A 23,407-nucleotide genomic window follows, 5' to 3' on the forward strand; every position below is an offset into this window, starting at 1 on the left:
GTGCTATTGTTGAGTTGTATGCTTTGTAAATTGTAAATTGTTAGGTTGGGTTGGTTTTATGCAGGTTGTAGTTATGGAGGTTAGGATGGGGTGTAAGGAGTACCCGTATTCTGTACTCTTAGCTTGTGTTTAGAGGTTTGCTTGTTGAGTACCGTGTGGTTTGGTACTCACCCCTTGCTTCTACAATCTTTTGTAGGTTACGAGCCCGGATCTTCGTGATACCTTCAATTCTCTTCGTTTCCGAGGTTTTCTGTGGAGATCTGAGAGGTAGTTGTTTGTCATCTCAGCGAACCTTCTTACTCCTGTTTATGATTTTGTTTTTACTTGAAAGACAACGTCATTTGAGACTTGCGTATTTTCTTTCAATTCTAGTATTTACATTAGAGGCTTGTGCACGTGACAACCAGGTTTTGGGGATTGAATTAAGTTGACTTGTTTTCGTAATAGTAATTGCTATTGAACTTTGCTTTATTTCCGCACTTTATCGAAATGATTGGGTTTTAGGCTGACTTGTCTTGGTGGGATACGACGAGTGCCATCACATCCATTTTTGGGTCGTGACAATATACAAATCTTAAAGTATAACAGAGAGTATTAACATACTATTTGTTATAATTCAGAGGTATATTTATTATTTCCATTAAAAATATAATAAGCAAAATTAGTCAAATTCTTTTTACATACAACACTAATAATCCTCATTGTTTATCAAGTTGGTGCACTTTTGTCCCTAGGCTGTTGTTATTTTACTCACGGAAAGATTAACAGGAGAGTAGCTTGAAAAAAGAAAAACAAAAGAAGAAAAAGAAAGGGTTATTAATTATTTTTTTATACAAAGCGATTGATTTCTGTATTCACGTGAATTCAATATTTTAAGGATAAATCTTATCTGGATAATATATACTTTACCAATAAAGAAGCACAGATAAAAAAACAAAAAGAACAAAAAGAAAGAGATATTAAAAAAAACTATGGTCCCCTATAAAAGTTTTTATTCATGAGTCATTTTGTCAATACATAAACACACAAAAATGTGGTAAATGATTATAGGTACTTGATATTGAAACATTGTTCCTAGTCATTATATGTCTTTCAACTGTGCATGCATTTACATATTGTTACTCTCTTTATTTCTATGTATATGTTACTATTTTAGATTATTTGCTAACGTAACGACCCTAATTCCCTTTTGAAATTTTTTTCTACTACTTGAAAACAATGAGAATTCTCATTCTACGGGTTGTAGGGACTTCTACAAGCCGTATATTGGACCCGTAGAATGGACTTTTAAGCCTGAAATTTAGTATTAAGTCTACTGATTGGTCTGCAGTTCGTAGAAACTTCTACGTGTCGTAGATTTGACCCGTATAATGAAATTTTGAGCCTTAAAATTTAATATAAATCCTACGGATCATGAGATCTACGGTCCGTAGATCAAATCACGAACCGTAGATAGTCCCATGGATAGTTTTCGTCAGCTTATAAAGAGGGATAGTTTAGTCTTTTCCCACCCCTTCTAAGCCTAAACTCTAACCTTTTTACACCTAGTTAAGGCTTTAGATAGTGTTAATCAGTTCTTTTACGTTCATTAACACTTTAGTCATTAGAGCAAGGCTCCAAGAGGAGAAAAAACTAGGTTTTCAAGCGCTATTCGAGATTTCACCGATTTTGCCAAGAACTTTGTTCATCCAGGTATGGAAGGCTAATCATAGTGATGAATTGAGTTTGTCCTTACTCCCTACATCTACTTTCTATCAGTAAGAGTTAATCTAGGGTTACATCATTTTTGATAATTCTTGAGATGAGTTGTTGAATTTTGAGTTTCTATTATCAAATTTTGAGTTGCTATATACTATGCATTGAGATTCTTGAGTTGATTGTTCATGACTATCATTCATCATGAACCCTAGTATTTGAGTCTTCAAGGAGTTATTATTGAGAATCATTTTTAAAAAAAATTGTCTTAAACTGATTTTCTGAGAAAGTAAAAAAGTGTTTTGAGTAGAGTATAAAGAGATATTTTAGTACAATTTTAAGGGAACTAATTGATTCCCAAATGTATTACTTTTACTTTTACAAAGAGAAGTTTGTTTTTCATAAAGAGTTTTCAGAGATATGTAAGAAAAGTTACCTCTTTTAAGAGGATAATTTGAGCAATTAGCTCAATTTAAGAAAGAGTATGTTTTATACATTTGAGCATGGGTATGTATATTTGTTGGGAGTAGTATTGAGTATCGATATGTAGATAAGTTCAGAAAACTCAAAATCCTCATAAACCATGTAGCCAACATGGGTAAAGGATCGTACTTTTTAGACGACTCCTTATTTCTTTAGAGCAGTGCTTTAGTGGATCCACTTAGTTGAGGTGTCCTATATCCCAACAAAATATAGGACAATTCTGACAGCGTGGGCGAGACGTTGTATCATCACGTAGCTCATAGTGATGGTTATCAATTAGAGAATCTCCCAAATAAGAGTAAATAGTATTTTATTGTATTTTTCATATACATCCTTGAGTTAAAATATTTTATCTATGAAGCTTTAAATATTGTCATCTCTTGTTATTGTTTTGTATTGAGTTGAGTTCAGGTAAGTATTCTTTCAGCCTTATCAGTTCAGTTATTTATCCATTCAACTATATTATATACACGTACATTCAATGTATTGATGTCATTCGACCTGCATCTTTTATGATGCAGATATAGGTGTTCAGGATCATCAACATGCATTTCGTTGAGCTCACTTTCTACTTTAGATAGCTTGAGTGAGTCTCCTTGCATTACGGAGGACTTCACTTGTCCCGACATCCATCTTGAATAATAGAGGCTTCATAGATAGATAGAGTTGAGGAGTCTCCCAAGATTTACTTTTCCTTGATATGTTTTGCAAACTATTATACATATATTATTAAGTATTTACCAGAAAATTTGAGTTGAGTAATTACTTTGAGTTTAAATGTTCTAAATGTTGTTTTTAAGCCTATTGTCGCTTGAGTAAGTCTTCCGCTAAGTAGTCAGCCAGGCCAATGGTTCGCTTGGGGACCAGCAATGGTTCTCGAGTGCCGGCCTAGGTTGTAGGATCAGGGTATATTGTGGACTTGAATTGCTTGAATTGTTGTCTCTTTCTTATAGTGTGAAATTGCTTATTTGCATTGATTATTGTGCACCGTGATGAGACATGTGAAATTATGCCAAAGAAAAATGGTTCCAACAAGTGATATGATATTATACCGAAGGGAAATGGATCCAACAAGTGATGTGATATAAAGTCAAAGGGAAATGATTCTTGCTAAGGATATGATAAAAAGTCGAAGGAAAATGGTTCCATCTCATGATGTGATATAAAGCTGAAGGAAAAAGGTTTTGCCTAGCGATATTGTGCCGAAGGAAAATGGTTTCAGCAAACGATACTATATAGAGCCGATGAGAAATAGTTCCAGCTAGTGACATTGTACCGAAGAAAAATGGTTCCGACAAGTGTTTGATTATTGTGATTTGATGAACTTGATACTTGACATTGATATATTTGATGCTTGTGATTGATCAACTTGATACATGTGATTGATACATTCGATATTTGTGATTGATATCATTGACACTTGTTGGTTGGCGAAATATGACCGTTGGACTATGATTGTTAAGCCTTGTGAACTGTGTATTATGAAACTGTTAGGTTGAGCTGATATTTATGTAGGTTTTAATTTGAGGAGGTTCAGGTTGGATGAAAGAAGTACTCATATTCTAGCTAGTTTTTCCTTGTTCATTAGGTTACTTACTGAGAACCGTGTTTGTTGGTACTCACTCCTTGCTTCTACACTTGTGTAGAAATTTCGAGCCCGGTTCTGTGTGATTTCTCTTCGTCTATGTCCAAGGTTTTTAGAAGACTTTTAGAGGTAGCTGCTTGTCATTCTAACGGGGCGTCTTGTTCCTTATTTTATGCTTGTTCTATTTGAGAAACAAAGACACAGAGACATGTAATTATCTTTCAATTCCGCACTTTATACATTAGTGTCTTGTACACGTGACAATTAAGTTTTGAGTTTATATTAGACTGAATAAGTTTTCCGCTCTTATGTTATTCTTGTTTTACATTCCGCATTTCTTTTGTGCTATTGGATTTTGAGACCGACTTGTTTTGGAGGAAATAGACAAGTATCATCACGTCCACTTTTAGGTCGTGACAACGTACTCTTTATGTTATATTTTTTGCTCATCGAGATTCAATTGTATTATTTTATTCGCTCCAAAATAAATGCTATTTAAATAAAAATCACGTTTATTAAAATAATAATAAATACAATGTGTAGTTTACTACTTTCGGCCTCTAGCCTTTTTTTCAATATTCAAAAGTATTATATAATGCAATTCATGTCATGTCAATATAATGAAAAGTTATTCTTTAAAATGTAAATTAAAACATAATCTGAATCTTGAATAGTTAAAATATCACTACAGAAAGCGTACGCGATATCTTACATGACTACATAAGTAAATATATATATATATATATATATAAATATATATATATATATATATATATATATATATATATAAAATATTTTATCTACAGAAGAATTGTCATAAGAAATATTTAAAAGGAATTAAGTAAGGAGAGTACATTTAATTAAGCCAAACTTATTTATTCCATTACATAAATATAAGAATACATGAAGACATTATAATCAACATGAACCCTAATTATTTTTGACATGTGGCTGCTTACTTCAATAATCCATTAATTAACCAACCACAGGAATTTGTACAACAGAACCCAAGATGTTATCAACAAGACGAACTCGATTACAACGATAATCCAATGGGACTGGAGAACCACTCAATATTATTCGAACATCATTTATGAGTGAATTTTCCTTCTCAATTATTTCCTTAGCAAGCTTTGTTGGTACACCAATAAGTTCTGGCCAGAATAGTTTTCCTACATATACACATAATTAATTAATTACAATGAGAGAAACAAAGAACAAGAATAATATACTCTATATGTGTTATAATAATAGCAAACATGGAGTTGATATTCAAGTGTGTAACCAAGCAGACTGCTTGCTCTACCATATTAAAATGTGTAATCATTTTATCTAAAGGTTTAAAGTGTTAGATAGAGCACCAAGACTCTATTAAAAAAACAAGCAATTTTAATAGTAGCAAAAACTGTTATTTTTGAAAAGCTAAAAAAAAGGTAATCCTTTAAAGGAATTTTACCTTTGCACCAAGATTCTGATTCTGATTCCTTTAGAAGTTTTATGACTTCTGGCCCATCACTTTCTTTTCGTGCCATGAGAGTTTCAAAGGCTGCAAAAAAAAAAACATTTCAATTGCAATTAATGAGAATATATACATTCAACTAAATGTTATTCTTTATATTTTAACATGGTATAATTATAGTGAACCCCTTAGTAATATTTTAGCTCACATTAATCTATTTTTTTATGAATGATTGTTTATAGTTGTCTTTTAAGTTTCACGCTAATAGTGTAACAATTCTTCTACGTTATTATTTATAGTGTATTTCTCATTTCAAGTTAGATCGTCAAAAAAATATGATATGCTTAAAAACCTCTGGCACAAGCAAGGGTAGAAGGAGATTCATCTGAATAGTGGCGGAGCTAATATTTTCTCTAATAGAGTCTCTCTCTCTATATATATACCGCAAAAGAAATATAAATAATTTACAACTCTAATAATATTCTTGCATGTGTGTATATATAATAAAATATATACAGAGAAAGTGAGGTACTAACAAGTTGCAAGAAGAAAGAAAACAATGATGTGAGCAAACTTTGACTCCATTTTCTTTTAGTTGTAAAGAGTAGAAGGAATTGAGTGAATTTGTAAAAGTGCATCCCACAAATTTATAGGCAGAGGTTGCCTTCATTGTAGTGAGGTACTACGTACTAGTGGTGTCTAACAACCACATGTTGAACAATTTGAAGATAAGGAAAAAAAATATTATGTTTTGATATATTTTTAATTACATTCGAAAAGTGAGGAGGGACTGTGAAAATTGAATTCAGGTATAGTGTGTAGGGGACACATCACACACACTGATACCACTATATATATATATATATATATATAGGTTTTTTTTTAATTTTATTTTATAGGAGATTGTTACAAAATAATATAGAAGATCTATAAATATATAAATACATGTTGGACTTGTAAGCTCACTTTTTAAAGAAAATTAAAATTGTAAGTGGATTTAGGAGATCATTTTCCTCCATAGAAATTGAAAATATAAAGATTGTTTTAATTATTTTGTTTTAAAAGGGGAATAATTTTATGAACTTTTGGATTTAAATGAAGGATTATCCATTTAAAGTAGTTCGAAATTTTAAAAGAGATACTTCTTTTATTAAAATATTAATAAAATTGCCTCAAAATATAGGGGGAAACAAAAGAAACTTAATTAATTTATTGGTAATTTGACTTATTTATTTTATCACAAGGCTAGCTAGACTTTGTATTCTTCTCAATTGCGTATCATTATTTTTGTTTACGTTTTTTAGTTTCTTATTCATATTTTGATTAATTTATAAGAAAACTTTATATACTTCTTTGGAGTTCAATCATATATATAAAATTATATCCAAGGCTCAAACTCAAAATTTTTGTCAATATTTCTAAAATTTTATATACTTCTTTCTAAATACATTTGGCATATATACACTGCATTAGCCAAGAAAGAAAAGAATAATGACAAGGAAAATAAGTGATGTTATATTTTCAAAATATTTAACTGAAAAAATTAAAAGGTATTTTTTATCTAGTAAATAGTGGGGAAATTTCAGAAAATGACATGGCACGTTTTATCTATGCTTTCAAAGTCCTTCTCAATGTATTAATTAGATATAGTGACAAGGAAAAAACAATATAAAACGAAATTTAAAAAGATTTACTAGCAAAAATAGAGATGCTATGGTCCCTAGGTATTATATGTTTTTATTCATGAATCATTTTGTAAGTCATAGAAACAGATTTAGGAGTTAAATGTTATAATTCTAAATTTTACGATAACGAATTCAAATAATATTACATGAGTTTCAAATTTTAATTTTAACATATATATTTAATGAATTTTGAAACAAATATAAAATTTATGATAAATCTATTGAATTTTATTTTGGGTAAAAATATAAATAAAATCAGGTAAATTACTGAAACGAAACCACGTGTCCATCTGTTAGTTTTAAGGGTATACACGACTCAAAAAATTAACAATAAGAGTATATACAAACCTTAAAGTATAAGGGAGGATTTTCACATATTATTTATTATAGTTCGAAGATATATTTATCATTTTTCATTAAAAATATAATAAACAAAATCATTCTTATTCTTTTTACATCACTAATAGTTCTCATAGTTTATCAAGTTGGTGCTTGAAAAAAAAAAGGAGAAAAAGAAAGGGATATTTTTTTATAAAAAATAAAAACTATGGTCCCCTATAAAATGTTTCTATTCATTAGTCATTTTATGAGTATATAGACCATACAAAAATGTGGTGTATAATTATAGATACTTGATATTGATATATTGTTTCTAATTATTATTATACCTTTCAACCATGCACGCATTTATACGCACTCTTTATGTTTACAATTTTCACTCATCGATATTCAATTATACTATTTTCTTTGCTCCAAAATAAGTGTTATTTAAGTAAAAATCATGTTTATTAAATAATTAATAAATATAATGTATAGTTTATTACTTCCTTTAGCCTTTTTTTTTAAAAAAATAAAAAAGTATTATATAATGCAATTCTTTTCATGTCAATATGATAAATGAATATTTTTTAAAATGTAAGTTACAATCGCATAATTTGAATCTCAAATAGCTAAATATCACTTGAGACGCGGTGCGTATTTGACACCAAAAAGTAAAATTGCTATGGTCCCCTAATGACATGTTCTTATTTATGAGTTATTCTGTCAGTATATAAAACACATAAGAAAAAAGGTGTTATAATTGTTAGTATTTTTTTATATTAATATATTGCTCTTAATTATTCTGCCTTTCAATTTATTAAGTTGCGTGTGAATCCAATATATCATGCATTTATTCTTTAGATATCTCTGGTATTTTATTATGTAATTGACAAAAATTTTATAAGAAATTAATAAGAGGAATTTTTTATTTTTTTTAAAAAAAGAAGAATAAGAGGAATTTGGGTAAAAAAAAAAAGTTTGTGTATACACGGACTAGAATAGAGCAACCCTCAAAACTTAAGATCACCATTTGATTGAAAAAAAATTTAGTATTCAGATTTTATGAATTATATTCCAGATTTTTTGGTATCGATTGAAAGTGAATCTTTGTAAACTTTGTAAGGAAATGAAAAGAGGATCAAATATATCTGTATTTGATATAGAGTAATTTTATCTTTCATTTGAAAAGTTTTCGACTCATAACTCTATTGTTAGTCAAATGGTTCAAAAATGCAATTATTGGCTAATGACCCTAATTTCCTATATGAGATTTTATTCTCCTTTTTAAAAATAAAATAAAATAGCAAAATCAACTAGTATTATTTAATTTCTCTATTTATTTTTATTTGTTCATCCATATTCGTTGATACATTGGAATAATTTTTGAATGATAAATACATCGATGACATTAATTTTCTCAATATTGCATTCATTGATACGTGTTTGATAATTTGTAGGTAAGGGACAAATTGGTCTTTTCCTTTAAAGCAACTAATTAGTACATTTTTTTTTTTAATTTACACACAGGATGTGAAGGGGCAGTGAAAATTAAATTCAAACGTAATATGCAGGATACATCCACAGTCCAATGATACTACTATTTTGTAAATTATGAATTTGACAAGAATAAAATGTGAGATTTAATTTTATAATCGTTTACAAATATTTTCTAAGTATATGATTTTTTTAATGGGAGACTACTGAAAAATAACATAGAAGATCTTGATTATTCTTAATGAAAAAAATATCTTTCTTTACCAAAAAATAAAGGCTTAGGAAATCATTTTCCTCCTTAGAAATTGGAAATATAAAGGTTGGGACTTGGGAGCATCATGCTGAGTTTTAGTTATTATTTTTTTAAATGGGGAATAATTTTGTTTAAATAAACTTTTGGATTTAAATAAAGTAAAATGATCCACTTAAAGTAGTTCGAAATTCTAAAAGAGAAACTTCTTTCATTTTGTTTTAAAAAAAATCAACAAGATTTTGTATTCTTCTCAATTGTGTATCATTATTTTTGTTTACTTTTTTTTAAAAGTTTTTTATTTGATATTTGCTATTTGCTTAGGAGTTCAATTAATAAAAATTTATACTGAGAAGTTTTTTATATATATCCAATGCTCAAATTCAAAACTTCTAATTAAAGATGAATACATATTGGTCCCTCACCCTTCTTAATTTGTTCCAAAGAAAGCATAACATATTGTCACATTTTATTTTTATTTTTTGGGGTGTGGTGGGGAGGGAGTTGGGGGGGGGGGGGGGGGGGGGCTAGTTTCACAATTACAATTCAAATTCTAACTACCACACATTAATTAAACTAGATACATGACCCCGTGCCAGTACGGGCCCAATATATGTTATTTTTTTATGTGAAAATTTCATATATGACATATATTAGACTAATATTTTCAAGTTATAGCAGTAGAATTAAACTTTCAAGTTGTAACAATAAAATATTTCAGGTTGTAACAGTTTCTTAAAAAATAGCTTTTTTTAAATAATTGTAAAATAAAAAAATTGAAAAAAATAAAAAGATAAAAAAATAAAATAATTCGTTTCTGAAAAAAAAAGGTAAAAAAACGGAAATAAATGTGTTAATTAAATTTGAATTGATTGAAGATAATTACTAATAAGCATAAATTAAGGAAATTCAAACTAATTAAGAATATTTAGTTTCCTTATTTCACTCTAATTTGTTAAAATTAATTAAAAATTCTGATTTCATCCATTTTCTTTCACGTTTCTCTCTCTTCGATTTTTTTCTATAAATCTTGTCACTCTCATCTAATTCATATTCGCTTTTATTCAATAATCTTTATTTTCTGAACGGCATCTTATTAGTATTAATAAAACATAGTGGTAGATGGGATCCTTCAGGTTAGTGTTCTTTGCGATTTTTTATTTGTATTGTAATACAAATCAAACGTTCAAAAAAATTATGAACAGTGATTCTGAAAAAAAATAATTCAGATTTTGTTTGTGAATGATAGTTTTAATTATGGCATTTTTGGTATGAATATTCACTTTTGAAATTACATAAAATTTGTTTGAAATTGGTATAGATTTTTGTTTGAACATTCATTTTTTGTATGTTTCTGGTTAAAAAATTACATAAAATTTATTTGAATTTGGTATATTGGTTATACCATGTTGGTACGATTTTAGAATTATATTTGAATGAATTTCGTATACTATTTGTCTAATAAATGACAATTAATAGTTAAAAGTGGTATTATTTTGGTATTATAGTGGCATGATTCTGCTGTGAAAAAGTGACGACTTATGTAATGAAATAGGTATAGTTTTGGCATGAAATAGGTATGAAAAATGTGCATAATAATTATCTGAAATTTGTATACTGATTTTAGATTTTTTGTTGTGTATAATAATTTGAATTATGGTGTTTTTTTAAAAATGTATAATGTTATATTTTGGTATGAACATTGAATTTGTTCATTATTTGTCTGACGCATTTTTTTTTTTGGTATATTTTTGGTTAAAAAAATAGATAATTTTTCTTTGGAATTTGTATACTTATACTACCAAGCATGTATGACAATCGATAATGTTTTCGTACAATTTTTGGTTTGATTGGATTTTTTTTTGGCATTATATTGTAATGAATATTGAGAATAATAATGTAATGAATTTGGTATACTGTTTATTAAAGAAATGAAAATTAATATTTCTAAGTTGGAATTATTTTGGTATTCTAGTGGCATGATCCTGATATGAATACTTGATAACTTTTGGCATGAAATATGTAAGAAATGTGTGAATAAGAATTGTATGAAATTTGTATACTGATATAACATATGTGTTTTTACTTTTGTATTCTGTAATAACACATGAAATTGTTTTAAAATAACATATGTATTTTAAGTTTTGTATGAATTTTGTAAGCATAAAAATGGTATGAAATTTGTATATTGATATAACATATGTATAAAAGTTATTTGTACTTTTTATGATATAATATTGACACAATAATTTGTGATGAAACAGAAAAATATGCAATTCAAAAAGTGTCGGAGCAGAAATTATTGTCGCATGGTTCAAAAAGAACTATACGGAGATCACAACTTGTAAATGATTTGCTGATGTGAAATTCAAGAGGTTTAAGATTACAAGCAGTACATGTCGTCGGGAGGAACACAATAGGAAGACATGCTCAAATTACCCTTCTGAAAAAAAGACATAATTTATTTTTATTTTTATTTGGTTGTTTTATGGTGGCAAACTCATGTTTTGATTTATTTTGTCTTTTAAGTTAATCAATTATAATTTCAGAATATTTATTATGTGTGCTAGTTAATCATTTGTGTATTCAGTGTTTCTCAAATGTATACTAAAAAAATAGGTAATGTTTGTATGCGATTGATATTGACTGGAAAAATTAAGTCAAATCTTAGTATGAAATTGGTATACATTTGGTATCCAACTAACGTCCCAGTGGTAAAATTGAAAAAAAAAACATGTAATTGAGATTTCAACTGAAATAGGCAACGTAAAACTAGTTAATATTGTATCCAATTTGTATAAATTTAGTATTGAATTGATATCCCATTGGAAAATTGAAAAATCAACTTGTGGTTGAGATTTCAATCAAATTAGATAACCTAAACAAGCTAATGTTGTATTCAATTGGTATCCAACAAATATCCCAATTGAAAATGAAAAAAATAAACTGTAACTGATATTTCAATCAAATTAGACAATCTAAAAGAAGTTAATATTTTGTCCAATTTATATACACTTGGTATCCAACTTGAAATTTTAGAACAAAGACAAAATATAAAAATGTATAAAATTAGTATCCAACGAGTATAAATCCGAGAAAAATAAATCTGGTTGTAAAACAATGCATATTATATATTGTTGTCAGAAATTGTAGCAAAAGAAATATACATCACCCAAAAATCAAAACATGTAATTAAAAGTCTAAACTGCAATAATTAATACAAGTTCTATATTTCCTCTCTCTTCAATTTATATTCTGTATTCAAGTGTGATTTTTTTAAATCATATTTAAGCTAAACTTAAGAAATCCTTATTAAAGATTTTATGATCTCATATTATCCATATATATCAACAAATTTCAGAATTAAATATACTTATTTCACCAATAAAATAATATTTTAGATATAGAAAAACACACCAAAAACAAGTTCAAAATTTACGTAAAACGGTTTTTTCTTCTCAAGAAATCAAGTTTTAGATTAATTAAAATTAAAAACGAAATCAAATTTTCAAAATATAGAATTCTTAATTCTAAAAAAATCAGATTAAAAAAAAACAATATCAAAATTAAAAATTAAAAAAAAATCAAGAAAAGCAAAAAAAAAAAAAAGATTAAAGAGAGAGAAAATTACATGTTAAAATCTACGGTGATAAATTTATTTTTAAAAAAAAAATTAAAGGCCCCAATAGTCATTAATAAATAAAAGTTATTTGAATAACTTAAAAAATCCCTTAAAAGGTGTAATAGATAATTACAAATTGATTCTTTCTCATTAATATTATTTCTCTCACCTATTAATTATATAAAAGGAACTGCAATCAATATAATTAAATAATTAATAATATAAAAATATAAAAAGATTAATCATTTAATAAAGTAAATTTTAATTGATTTTTAAATAAAGTTAAATTTAATTGATATGTTATAACCCGTAATTAAACTGTTATAAGTAAGAATTTTTTAAGAGTAGGTTTAAAACTCGTAATATTGTCTCTTAAATGTGTATATGGTGTGATTTTTCCTTTTTTTATTTTAATTTATGCGATACTCTGTTCATCCCATATTGATTACTTTTCATTTTGCACGGTACTGAAAAAATTATAAATAAGAAAATAACTTTATTAATTAACCTTAAAAAACTTTGTGAGAATTTTACAAACAAATGTGACACTTTCAAAAGGAATTAACGTCAAGGGTAATATAGGAAAATTTTAAATAATATTTTATTGATTTAGTAAGGTAATCAACTAATATGAGACAACTATTTTTAGAATAATAGTCAATTAATATATATATATATAAAATTTAATTATATCCAAGGCTCAAACTCAATATTTTTATCAATATTTCTTAAATCTTATATACTTCTTTCTCAACACATTTGGCATATATACACCGCATTAGCCAAGAAAGAAAAGAATAACGACAAGGATAATAAGTGATGGCATATTTTCAAAAGATTTAACTAAAAAAAATAAAAGGTAATTTTTATCTAGTAAATAGTGGGGAAATTTCATAAATGACATGGCACGTTTTATTTATGTTTTCGAAGTCTTTCTCAATGCATTAATTAGATATATAACGATTAACGACAAGGGAAAAAAAACAATATAAAATGAAATTTAAAAAGATTTACTAGCAAAAGTAGAGATGTTATGGTCCCTAGCTATGAAATGTTTTTATTCATGAATCATTTTGTAAGTCATAGAAAGAGATTTAGGAGTTAAATGTTATAATCAAAATTTTACGATAACGAATTTAAATAATAATAGATGAGTTCCAAATTTTAATTTTAATATATATATTTAATAAATTTTGAAACAAATATAAAATTTATGATAAATCTATTGAATTTTATTTTAGGTAATGTAATAACCCGGTATGGCATTTTTGAGAATTTTAAACTATTTGTTTAACTTGAGTTAATTAACTGATGGATAATTGTAGATAAATGACTTAATCGATAGTTAATGGGCTAAAGTGATAAATTATTTAAGACCCTATACCATTTAGCCTATATTTAATAAAATAAGTGAGTTAAATTTATCACTTTTAGTACATAATTAATTGAGAAAGGAAGTAAAACCGGGAAGAAAGAGCGGGCAAGGGTTTCGGCATCGCAAGTTGCGAACTGCATCCAGGTGAGATTTCAAATTGAAACTCTTTAAATACGTAATGAATTGTAAATTCATGAATCAATTAATATGTTTTCAAGGGGAGGATAAGGAGTAGCATACTGATTTTAGAAGCTATTGCTGCTTTCAATTAATGTTGCTACACGTGGGTTCTTTGAATTTGGGGGACAAGTTTTAGTGGGTAATTGTTTTAGGTAATTATTGGAATGATTATAAGGTAGTCATAAGGTGAGGAAGAGAGAGTGAGATTGGTATATGCAGTGGGTTAGAGTAACAATCTGGAAAGTTGGAATTTGTTTCAGATTAATTGTCAATGGTGTTTTCTTTTTATATAAAGATGTTAGTGGAGAACTATGACACGTGATTGGCCACTAATAGCCTTACGATAGGGTAGTTATGAGGTTTATGTGATAATGATGAGTGTAATGGCAAATTTGACTCTACAAATTGTTTTCGGTCACTACTTTGGTTCGGTTCTTTTTCTTAAAAAAACGTTTTTGTCATCACATTATAATTCCAAGTTTTGATATGTCATTAAATATCGAGTGAATTATATTATATGAAAGAAATTAAAGTTGTAGTCTTAATCTTAGGCTTGAATTTGAGAAACATGAGAGTTGACATGTTAATTGGCACCCAGATATAAGAGCTTGATTTTAGGTTTGGGTGAACTTTTAGGTCTAGGCTAAACCTATAGTACTATGGTGTTATTAGTTTTGAAATCTTATTGTGATTATTCATGTGAATAGATTGCTTCGAGTTGGAAGTACAACAAAAATGGAAGACTCAAGTACTGGAGTGATTGTTCGATTATTTGAGGCAAGTGGATTTCTAAACCCTTGTTAAGTGTATGGAATTCATGTATTTCCTTGTAATTTGTGTTTAGGGTAATGAGGCTTGGTGATGGGTTGACTTGTCCACATTGATTAATTCTAATGATGAAAAAGGGATAATAAAAGGCAATGTGATCAATTGTTTGTGTGATGTGTTGAGAATTGTTTGAAAGGCTTGTTGAATCATTGTTGATGTTGTATCCTGATTGTCTTGTTGTGAATTGTGCAATGTTATGAAAATGGTCATCTCTTCATTATTTGTGTGAACATGTCATTTGCATTGTTCTGAGACATGGTTGTGACAAGTGTTATGTGCATTGAGAAAGAATAAGAAAATAAATAGTATGTACCATTTCGAGGGACGTATCGCGCGCCGCGATGGATACTATATTTCGAGGGACGTGTCGCGCGCCGCGACGGATATTATATTTCGAGGGACGTATCGCGCGCCGCGATGGTTACTATTATCGAGGGTCGTATCGCGCGCCGCGATGGATGCATGGACAGATATGTCCCCCATGGGTCCCGGACTGAGAGGCAGCGGGTGTGTATCATTAGGTCAGACATGCATCACTATACTTGACATTGTATTTCATTGCATTGCACTTCTTTATTATTGGTGAACTTGATCTTGTGTGTTGCTGATCTTGTGAGTGCCTTTCTATGGAACTTGTGACTGATGAATATTGAGCTTGTTGTTGAAGGTATGCAATTGTTAGAGTGTTGTTGTTGAGGATATGAAATTGTTAGAGTGTTGTGTTGAGCTATGTGCTTTGTAAATTGTGAACTGTTAGGTTGGGCTGATTTTATACAGATTGTAGTTGTGAAGGTTCGGTTGGGGTGTAAGGAGTACTTGTATTCTATCCCCTTAACTCGTGTTTAGAGGTTTACTTGCTGAGTACCGTGTGGTTTGGTACTCACCCCTTGCTTCTACAAATTTTTGTAGGTTACGAAACTGGATTTTTGTGGTACTTGTTATTCTCTTCTTTTTCGAGGCTTCTGGGAGATTTGTGAGGTAGTTGTTTGTCTTCTCAGCGATCCTTCTTACTCATGTTTATGATCTTGTTCTACTCTAGAAACAATGTCATATGAGACTTGTATTTTTCTTTTGATTCAATTGTAATACTTTAGATGCTTGTACACGTGACAACCAGATTTTGGGGGTATATTTGAGTTTATTATAAAAATTTCCGCATTTTATTGTGATGGTTGAGTTTTAGGCTGACTTGTCTTGGTGGGTTAAGACGAGTGCCATCACGTCCATTTTTCGGTCGTGACAGGTAAGAAAATAAATAAAATCAAGTAAATTATTGAGATGAAACCACGTGTCCATCTATTAGTTTTAAGGGTATATACAACTTAAAAAATTAACGACAAGAGTATATACAAACCTTAAAGTATACTGAAGGGTTTTTACATATCATTTATGATAGTTCGGAAATATATTTATCATTTTTGATGAAAAATATAATAAACAAAATCATTCTTATTCTTTTTACAGCACTAATAGTTCTCATTGTTTATCAAGTTGGTGTTTGGAAAAAAGAAAAACAAAAGGAGAGAAAGAAAGGGATATTTTTTTTATAAAAACTAAAAACTATGGTCCCCTATAAAATGTTTCTATTCATTAGTCATTTTGTGAGTATATAGACCATACAAAAATGTGGTTTATAATTATAGGTACTTAATATTGATTTATTGTTCTAATTATTATACCTTTCAACCATGCACACATTTATATGTACTCTTTATGTTTATAATTTTCGTTCATTGAGATTCAATTGTACTATTTTCTTTGCTCCAAAGTAAGTGTTATTTAAGTGAAAATTATGTTTATTAAATAATTAATAAATATAATGTATATATAGTTTATTACTTCCTCTGCCCTCTTTTTTTAAAAAAAAAATCAAAAACTATTATATAATGCAATTCTTTTCATGTTAATATGATAAATAAATATTCTTTAAAATGTAAATTAAAGTTCTCATAATTTGAATCTCAAATAGCTAAATATCACTTGAGATGGAGAGCGTATTTGATACCAAAAAGTAAAATTGCTATGGTCCCCTAATGACATGTTCTTATTTATGAGTAATTCTGTCAGTATATAAAACACATAAAAAAAATGTGTTATAATTGTTTGTATTTTTTATATTAATATATTGCTCCTAATTATTCTGCTTTTTAATTTATTAAGTTGCGTGTGAATCCAATATATCATGCATTTACTCTTTAGATATCTCTGATATTTTTTATGTAATTGACAACATGTTTCTTCTTTTGTATTTTTATAAGAAATTAATAAGAGGAATTTTTTTTAAAAAAGAAGAAGAAGAATAAGGGGAATTTGGAAAAAATATTTTTATGTATACAAGGACTAGAATAGAACAACCCTCAAAACTTAAGATTACCATTTGACTGAAAATCATATAGTATCCAGATCTTATGAATTGTATTCGAGATTTTTTGATATCGATTAAAAGCGAATCTTTGTAAACTTTGTAAGGAAATAAAAAGAGGATCAAATATATCTCCATTTTATATAGAGTAATTTTATCTTTCATTTGAAAAAATTTCGACTCATAACTCTATTCTTAGTCAAATGGTTCAAATATGCAATTATTGGCTAACGACCCCAATTTCCTTTTGGAGATTTTATTCTTCTTTTTTGAAAAAACCACAGAAAAATCAACTAGTATTATTTAATTCATCTATTTATTTTTATTTGTTCATACATATTCGTTGATACATTGAAATAATTTTTGAATGATAAATACATCGATGACATTGATTTTCTCAATATTGTATTCATTGATATTGACAATTTGTAGGTAAGGGACAAAATGGCCTTTTCCTTTAAATCAACTAATTAGGATTTTTTTTTAATTTACACACAGGATGTGAAGGAGGACAGTGAAAATTGAATTCAAACATAATATGCGGGGATATCCACAATCCACTGATACTACTATTTTGTAAATTATGAATTTGACAAGAATGAAATGAGATTTAATTTTATAATCATTCACGAATATTTTCTAATTATATGATATTTTCTAATGGGAGCTAGAATACTAAAAAATAACATAGAAGATCTTGATTATGCTTAATGAAAAAAAAAATCTTTCTTTACCAAAAAAAAAAAAAAAGGATTAGGAAATCATTTTCCTCCTTAGAAATTGGAAATATAAAGGTTGGGACTTGGGAGCATAATGCTGAGTTTTAGTTATTATTTTTAAAATGGGGAATATTTTTGTTTCAATAAACTTCTGGATTAAATGAAGTAAAATCCACGTAAAGTAGTTTGATATTCTGAAAGAGAAACTTCTTTATTTTTTTCTAAAAAAATCAACAAGATTTTGTATTCTTCTCAATTGTGTATGATTATTTTTCTTTATTTTTTTTTTAAGTTTTTTATTTGGTATTTGATATTCACTTTGAAGTTCAATTAATAGAAATTTATACTGAGAAGTTTTTTTTATATATCCAATGCTCAAATTCAAAACTTCTAATTAAAGATGAATACATATTGGTCCCTCAACCTTAATTTATTCCAAAGAAAATATAACATATTGTCACATTTTATTTTTATTTTTTGGGGTGTGGTGGGGAGGGAGTTGGGGGTGGGGGGACTAGTTTGACAATTATAATTCAAATCCTAAACATTAATTAAATATATGGTCCCAAAGATGTTACTTTTCTGGTGTAAATCAAATCAGATAATTATCTAAAGAATTTATATAAAAACCTCTAATTAAAGATGAAAAAATACTAGTTAGTCCATTTGATGATAAAAACTTATAATTCTACCTTAACCTTTGATGATATTTTAATTAGTACTGGTCCCTCAACCATATTAATTTGTTAGAAAGAAAGTACAACACATTATTCACGTTTTTGTCTTTTGGGGTGCAGTGGCGGTGGGGACTAGTCTGACAATTGCAATTTAAATGTTAGGTACCACACTTTAAATCTATGGAAAAAAGATAAATATATGCATGAACTATCATAAATAATACTCCATTTAAATACACTCTGTTATATCTTAATCTTGTATATAATTTTACCGTCAATTTTTTGCGTTGTATTTTCCATTCAGACTAATGGATGAACATGTGGCTTTATCTCAATACTTCACTTGATTTTTCTTTATATTTTTACCCAATTTTTTTAAATAAAAAAACCACCCCCTTTCTCTTCATTATTGTATTGCATCCTCCCAAAAGTTTCAGACAATACTGCAACTAGGGTTGTTTAAAATCAAACCGAAACCGATAATCTGAATCGGAAAAAAATTATTGGTTTATCAGTAATGGGTTATTGGTTTAGCGGTTTTGATAACGGTTTTGTTTTTTTTTGTTATCGGATTATCGATTCTTAATGGTTTGAGGTTTTTTTCTTAACATGGTTAACCGATAACCCGATAGTAAATTAAATAATTATATTTATACCATTTTATATATAAAGTCTTTAACTTAGATTTTGGTTTCCTACTTTTATTTCTTCAAACTCTTGGTTATTCTACAATGTAAAACTCTTGGTTTCTAAGTGATTTTCAATGTTTTCTTTTTGGTTCAAATCTTAACGGTTAAACCGGTAACCGAACCGATAACGATCAACAAACGATAAAGCAATAACCGATAAGCCAATATCTTAATGGTTCTATAACGGTTTAACATCTATACAAACCGATAACCAATAAACCAAACCGATAAATTTCAAAATCGAACTGAACCGATCGATACGCAGTCCTAACTGCAACAAGCTTCTCAACAACAACAACAAATCAATCCTCTCAACAACAACAACAAATCAATTTGAAAAATATTTTTCAATCATGAAACAAAATCAAAATCTATTTGAAGAATATTTTTAACCCTGAATAAAGTTATTAAATCAAAAGCTTTCCAACAATAACAAATCGATGGTGTACTGCGTTAAAGTTGGTTTGATTGCAGGACCACTTTAAAGTTTGAAGCTTTCTCTGTCGATAGTGATAGAATTTTCAATCCCTTTTAATAACAAAAAAATCAATTTGAGTTTCAAAATTTAAGCTAATGTAGCCTTGATAAATTTGTTTCCTTTGCCAACCAAAAATTCTTTTACCCTCTTATTACAATTTATGTGACGATTTTTCGACTCTTATTCTGTTTGTATCCACAAAATATTGCATTCAGATTGTATTTATGTATACACCATCTATGTGAATGCATCCTGGTGATACAATGTGTACGATTACTAACACTCTGTTTGGATCATTGTTACCCATTGTATTATATTGTATCGTTACTATACCTACAATGTTTGTTTTGATTGTTATTTAAAATGTATTGTATTGTATTATTAAATTTTGTTGTTACATAACAATGAAAACCCCTATTTTATGGAACAACTGATTTGGTGGGTTCTCATTGTTACTTAATTTATTTTTCCAATTATATCTTTACATAATATTTCAAATACTATTTTACCCTTTACCTTATATTATTTAATTCTAGTCAAACCTCCTACCCTAGAATAATTAAGGATAATTTAGTAAATTTATAAATTACAATACAGTACGATACAATCAAACCAAACAATTAAAATGTTATTAAACAACAACAAACAATACAGCCTAGCCAAACATTGTATCTACCATACGGTATAGTACAATAGAGTACAATACAATATAATACAATACATTATGAAACAATGGGTAACAATGATCCAAACAGAGTGTAAGATAAACTATATATGATTCGTAATTTTGAAAACTGTAGTCATACATGGTAATTAATATCCAAATTATACTGCTTTATAGAATATCAACTGAATTTCGAGCATTCAGTAATTTTTGCCCAGATTTTGAATTTACACTGTGAAACCTGTTGGTATTGATTTCAGTACCAAAAAATTGTTTATTTGACAAGTGCGATTTATTTAAGTGGTTGAATACCTTCACTATTAAACCAGTAGGGTAAGTGAGAATACGAGATCCGGTCAAATATGTGAATGTGAATGTAATTGAAGTATGGTTTTATCTAAAATTGCAGTAATTGAAGCAATATAATTATTGTCAGTAACTAAATTATGTTTAATTTTGTGCTCATTTTATACGAAGACTTAAGTGATTATGATGTGACACTGAGATTGAACTTAGGACATTTGCCTATTGATATCAATTTTTATTTTTATTTTCCACTCGGTGTTTGATATTCGCATTGGAGCTCAATTAATTCAGATTTGTGTTGAATAATGCCCCATTTGAGGTTTAGCGCTTCCTACCATGAATTTTTCCATATCCCAAACTCATTTAAATATTAAAGATGAGATCGATATGATTATTTACTTAATAATTATATATTCAACACGCTTCGTCACAACTTTTTTTTTTTAGTATTTTGCGGATGGGTGATATGTCATCTACCCACTATAATATATCACGTTTAATTATCATCTCATTTATATAAGCTTTAACGATTCGTCAATTCATAAGAAAAGTAAAACAAAATTGGAAAAGACTACAACATAAAAGAAAATAATAAGGGCAGACAATTATATTACAATAAAAATAAGGAACATTAGTTTATTTATCTTGAAATAGTAGAAGTACATGAAGACATTATATTTAATATCTCCACTTTATTTATTTTTCATAACATAATGTTACTAACCCATACTGGGAGTAACTTGAACAACGAGTTTAAAGTCAACAACCAGAAAAACTCTGCCACAAACATAATTAAGTGGCTTATGCATACCAGGAAATAGGAGCCTAACTTCATGAACTATGGAATTTTCCTTCTCAATTACTTGGTGAATTTAATAATAAATGTTATGATAGGTATTGAGTAACTCAGCCCATCAATAATTGATAGTATATTTTCAAAAGATTTAACTAAAAAAATTAAAAGGTAATTTTTATCTAGTAAAAAAAAGTGGGGAAATTTCAGAAAATGACACGACACGTTTTATTTATGTTTTCAAAGTCTTTTTCAATGACAAGGAAAAAACAATATAAAATGAAATTTAAAAAGATTTACTAGCAAAAGTAGAGATGCTATGGTCCCTAGCTACGAAATGTTTTTATTGATGAATCATTTGGTCCGAAATAGAGGCGGATTTAAGATTTAAATGTTATAATTTTAAATTTTACGATCATGAATTCAAGTAATGATACACGAATTTCAAATGTAAATTTAAACATATATATTTAATTAGTTTCAAAACAAATATAAAATTTATGATAATTCTATTGAATTTGATTTTGGGTAAAAAGAAATAAAACTCGGGTAGATTATTGAGATGAAGCCACATGTACATTAGTTAGTTTTAAGGATATACAACAATTTGAAAAATTAACGATAAAAGTATATACAAATCTTAAAATATAACAGGGAGTATTAACATATTATTTGTGATAGTTCAGAGGTATATTTATTATTTTTCCATTAAAAATATAATAAGCAAAATTATTCAAATTCTTTTTACATACAACACTAATAATCCTCATTGTTTATCAAGTTGGTGCACTTTTGTCCCTAAGCTGTTGTTATTTTATTCACGGAAAGATTAACGGGAGAGTAGCTTGAAAAAAGAAAAACAAAAGAAAAAAAAGAAAGGGATATTAATTATTTTTTTATACAAAGCTATTGATTTTTTAATTCACATGAATTCAATATTTTAAGGATAGACCTTATCTGAATATATATACACTTAACCAGAATGAACAAATACATACTGGCAAAATAGCAAGAAGAAAAAAAGAAATAGAGAAGTAGTAATTGTTAGTGAAAAATTACAAAATAACAGAATTACAAGATTACAATTGAAAATAAAAATGAAGAAATAAATCTCTTCAGGCTGAGGCACGAATATCTCGCTTTTTTTAAGGAAATTCAAGTCCACTGCAACAAATGTTTTTCACTGGTCCAACAGTAGTATTTTTTGACTTGTCCCCTCCATGATACAACAACCTATTCACAAAAGATAACTCAACAACTCTGGACAAGAGTTGAGTCCAAAGCTTCACAAAAAGAACAACTCCCTTCAACTAATAAGAACTCTTTTTTTTTTTAACAAACTTTATGCACTCTATATTTTCTTATATGTAAAACAAATGAAGACCACCACTATTTTATAGTAGACGAAGTCTTCCTAGGAATAAATAGGAAGATAATGGGGTACTAAATAGTGAAGATAATAGTCTTAAGAGTTACATATGTTACAAGGTATAATAGAGGAATAAATAATGAAAATAAAGTGACACTTAAGCCACCAACGGCTTGGGAGTTGATGTATGCACCAAGAAAATTGTAACATATACACTAACTCCATTTGGAGTAATGCTGAATAGTAGTGCAGCAATAATTAGTTTCAACAGCAACAATCAACTGCCAATTCATCCATCATTGTGTAACATATATGAAAAGTGCACCAACGGCCATAAACCAACATCTATGTTGCCATGCAAAAAATGTGAATT

The 23,407-nt window shown here is 28.1% G+C and overlaps 2 protein-coding genes and 1 long non-coding RNA gene across 3 annotated transcripts in view; 1 reads left to right on the forward strand and 2 right to left on the reverse strand.

The window, feature by feature from the left end:
* Positions 1-5,954, forward strand: part of LOC125839619 (uncharacterized) — a 30,134-nt gene extending 24,180 nt beyond the window's left edge. Inside the window, exon 2 of the long non-coding RNA XR_007443690.1 lies at positions 5,882-5,954. This is a non-coding gene — a long non-coding RNA (uncharacterized LOC125839619). The remainder of the gene's footprint in view (positions 1-5,881) is intronic.
* LOC125839614 (wound-induced proteinase inhibitor 1-like) overlaps positions 1-23,407 on the reverse strand; it is a 126,432-nt gene that overhangs the window by 72,870 nt on the left and 30,155 nt on the right. The gene's annotated exons all lie outside the window — the stretch shown is intronic.
* The window catches only part of LOC125839613 (proteinase inhibitor 1-like), a 56,325-nt gene continuing 37,541 nt past the window's right edge, over positions 4,624-23,407 (reverse strand). The window contains exons 2-4 of the mRNA XM_049518610.1: positions 5,759-5,823; positions 5,220-5,309; positions 4,624-4,935 (exon numbers count right to left, since the gene is read on the reverse strand). Coding sequence (XP_049374567.1) covers positions 4,739-4,935; positions 5,220-5,309; positions 5,759-5,807 — 336 coding nt within the window. The 5' untranslated portion in view covers positions 5,808-5,823 and the 3' untranslated portion in view covers positions 4,624-4,738. The remainder of the gene's footprint in view (positions 4,936-5,219; positions 5,310-5,758; positions 5,824-23,407) is intronic.

Source organism: Solanum verrucosum, unplaced genomic scaffold, assembly GCF_900185275.1.
Source record: "Solanum verrucosum unplaced genomic scaffold, falcon-dt-bn FXZP01000306.1, whole genome shotgun sequence".
NCBI classification, from domain to species: domain Eukaryota; kingdom Viridiplantae; phylum Streptophyta; class Magnoliopsida; order Solanales; family Solanaceae; genus Solanum; species Solanum verrucosum.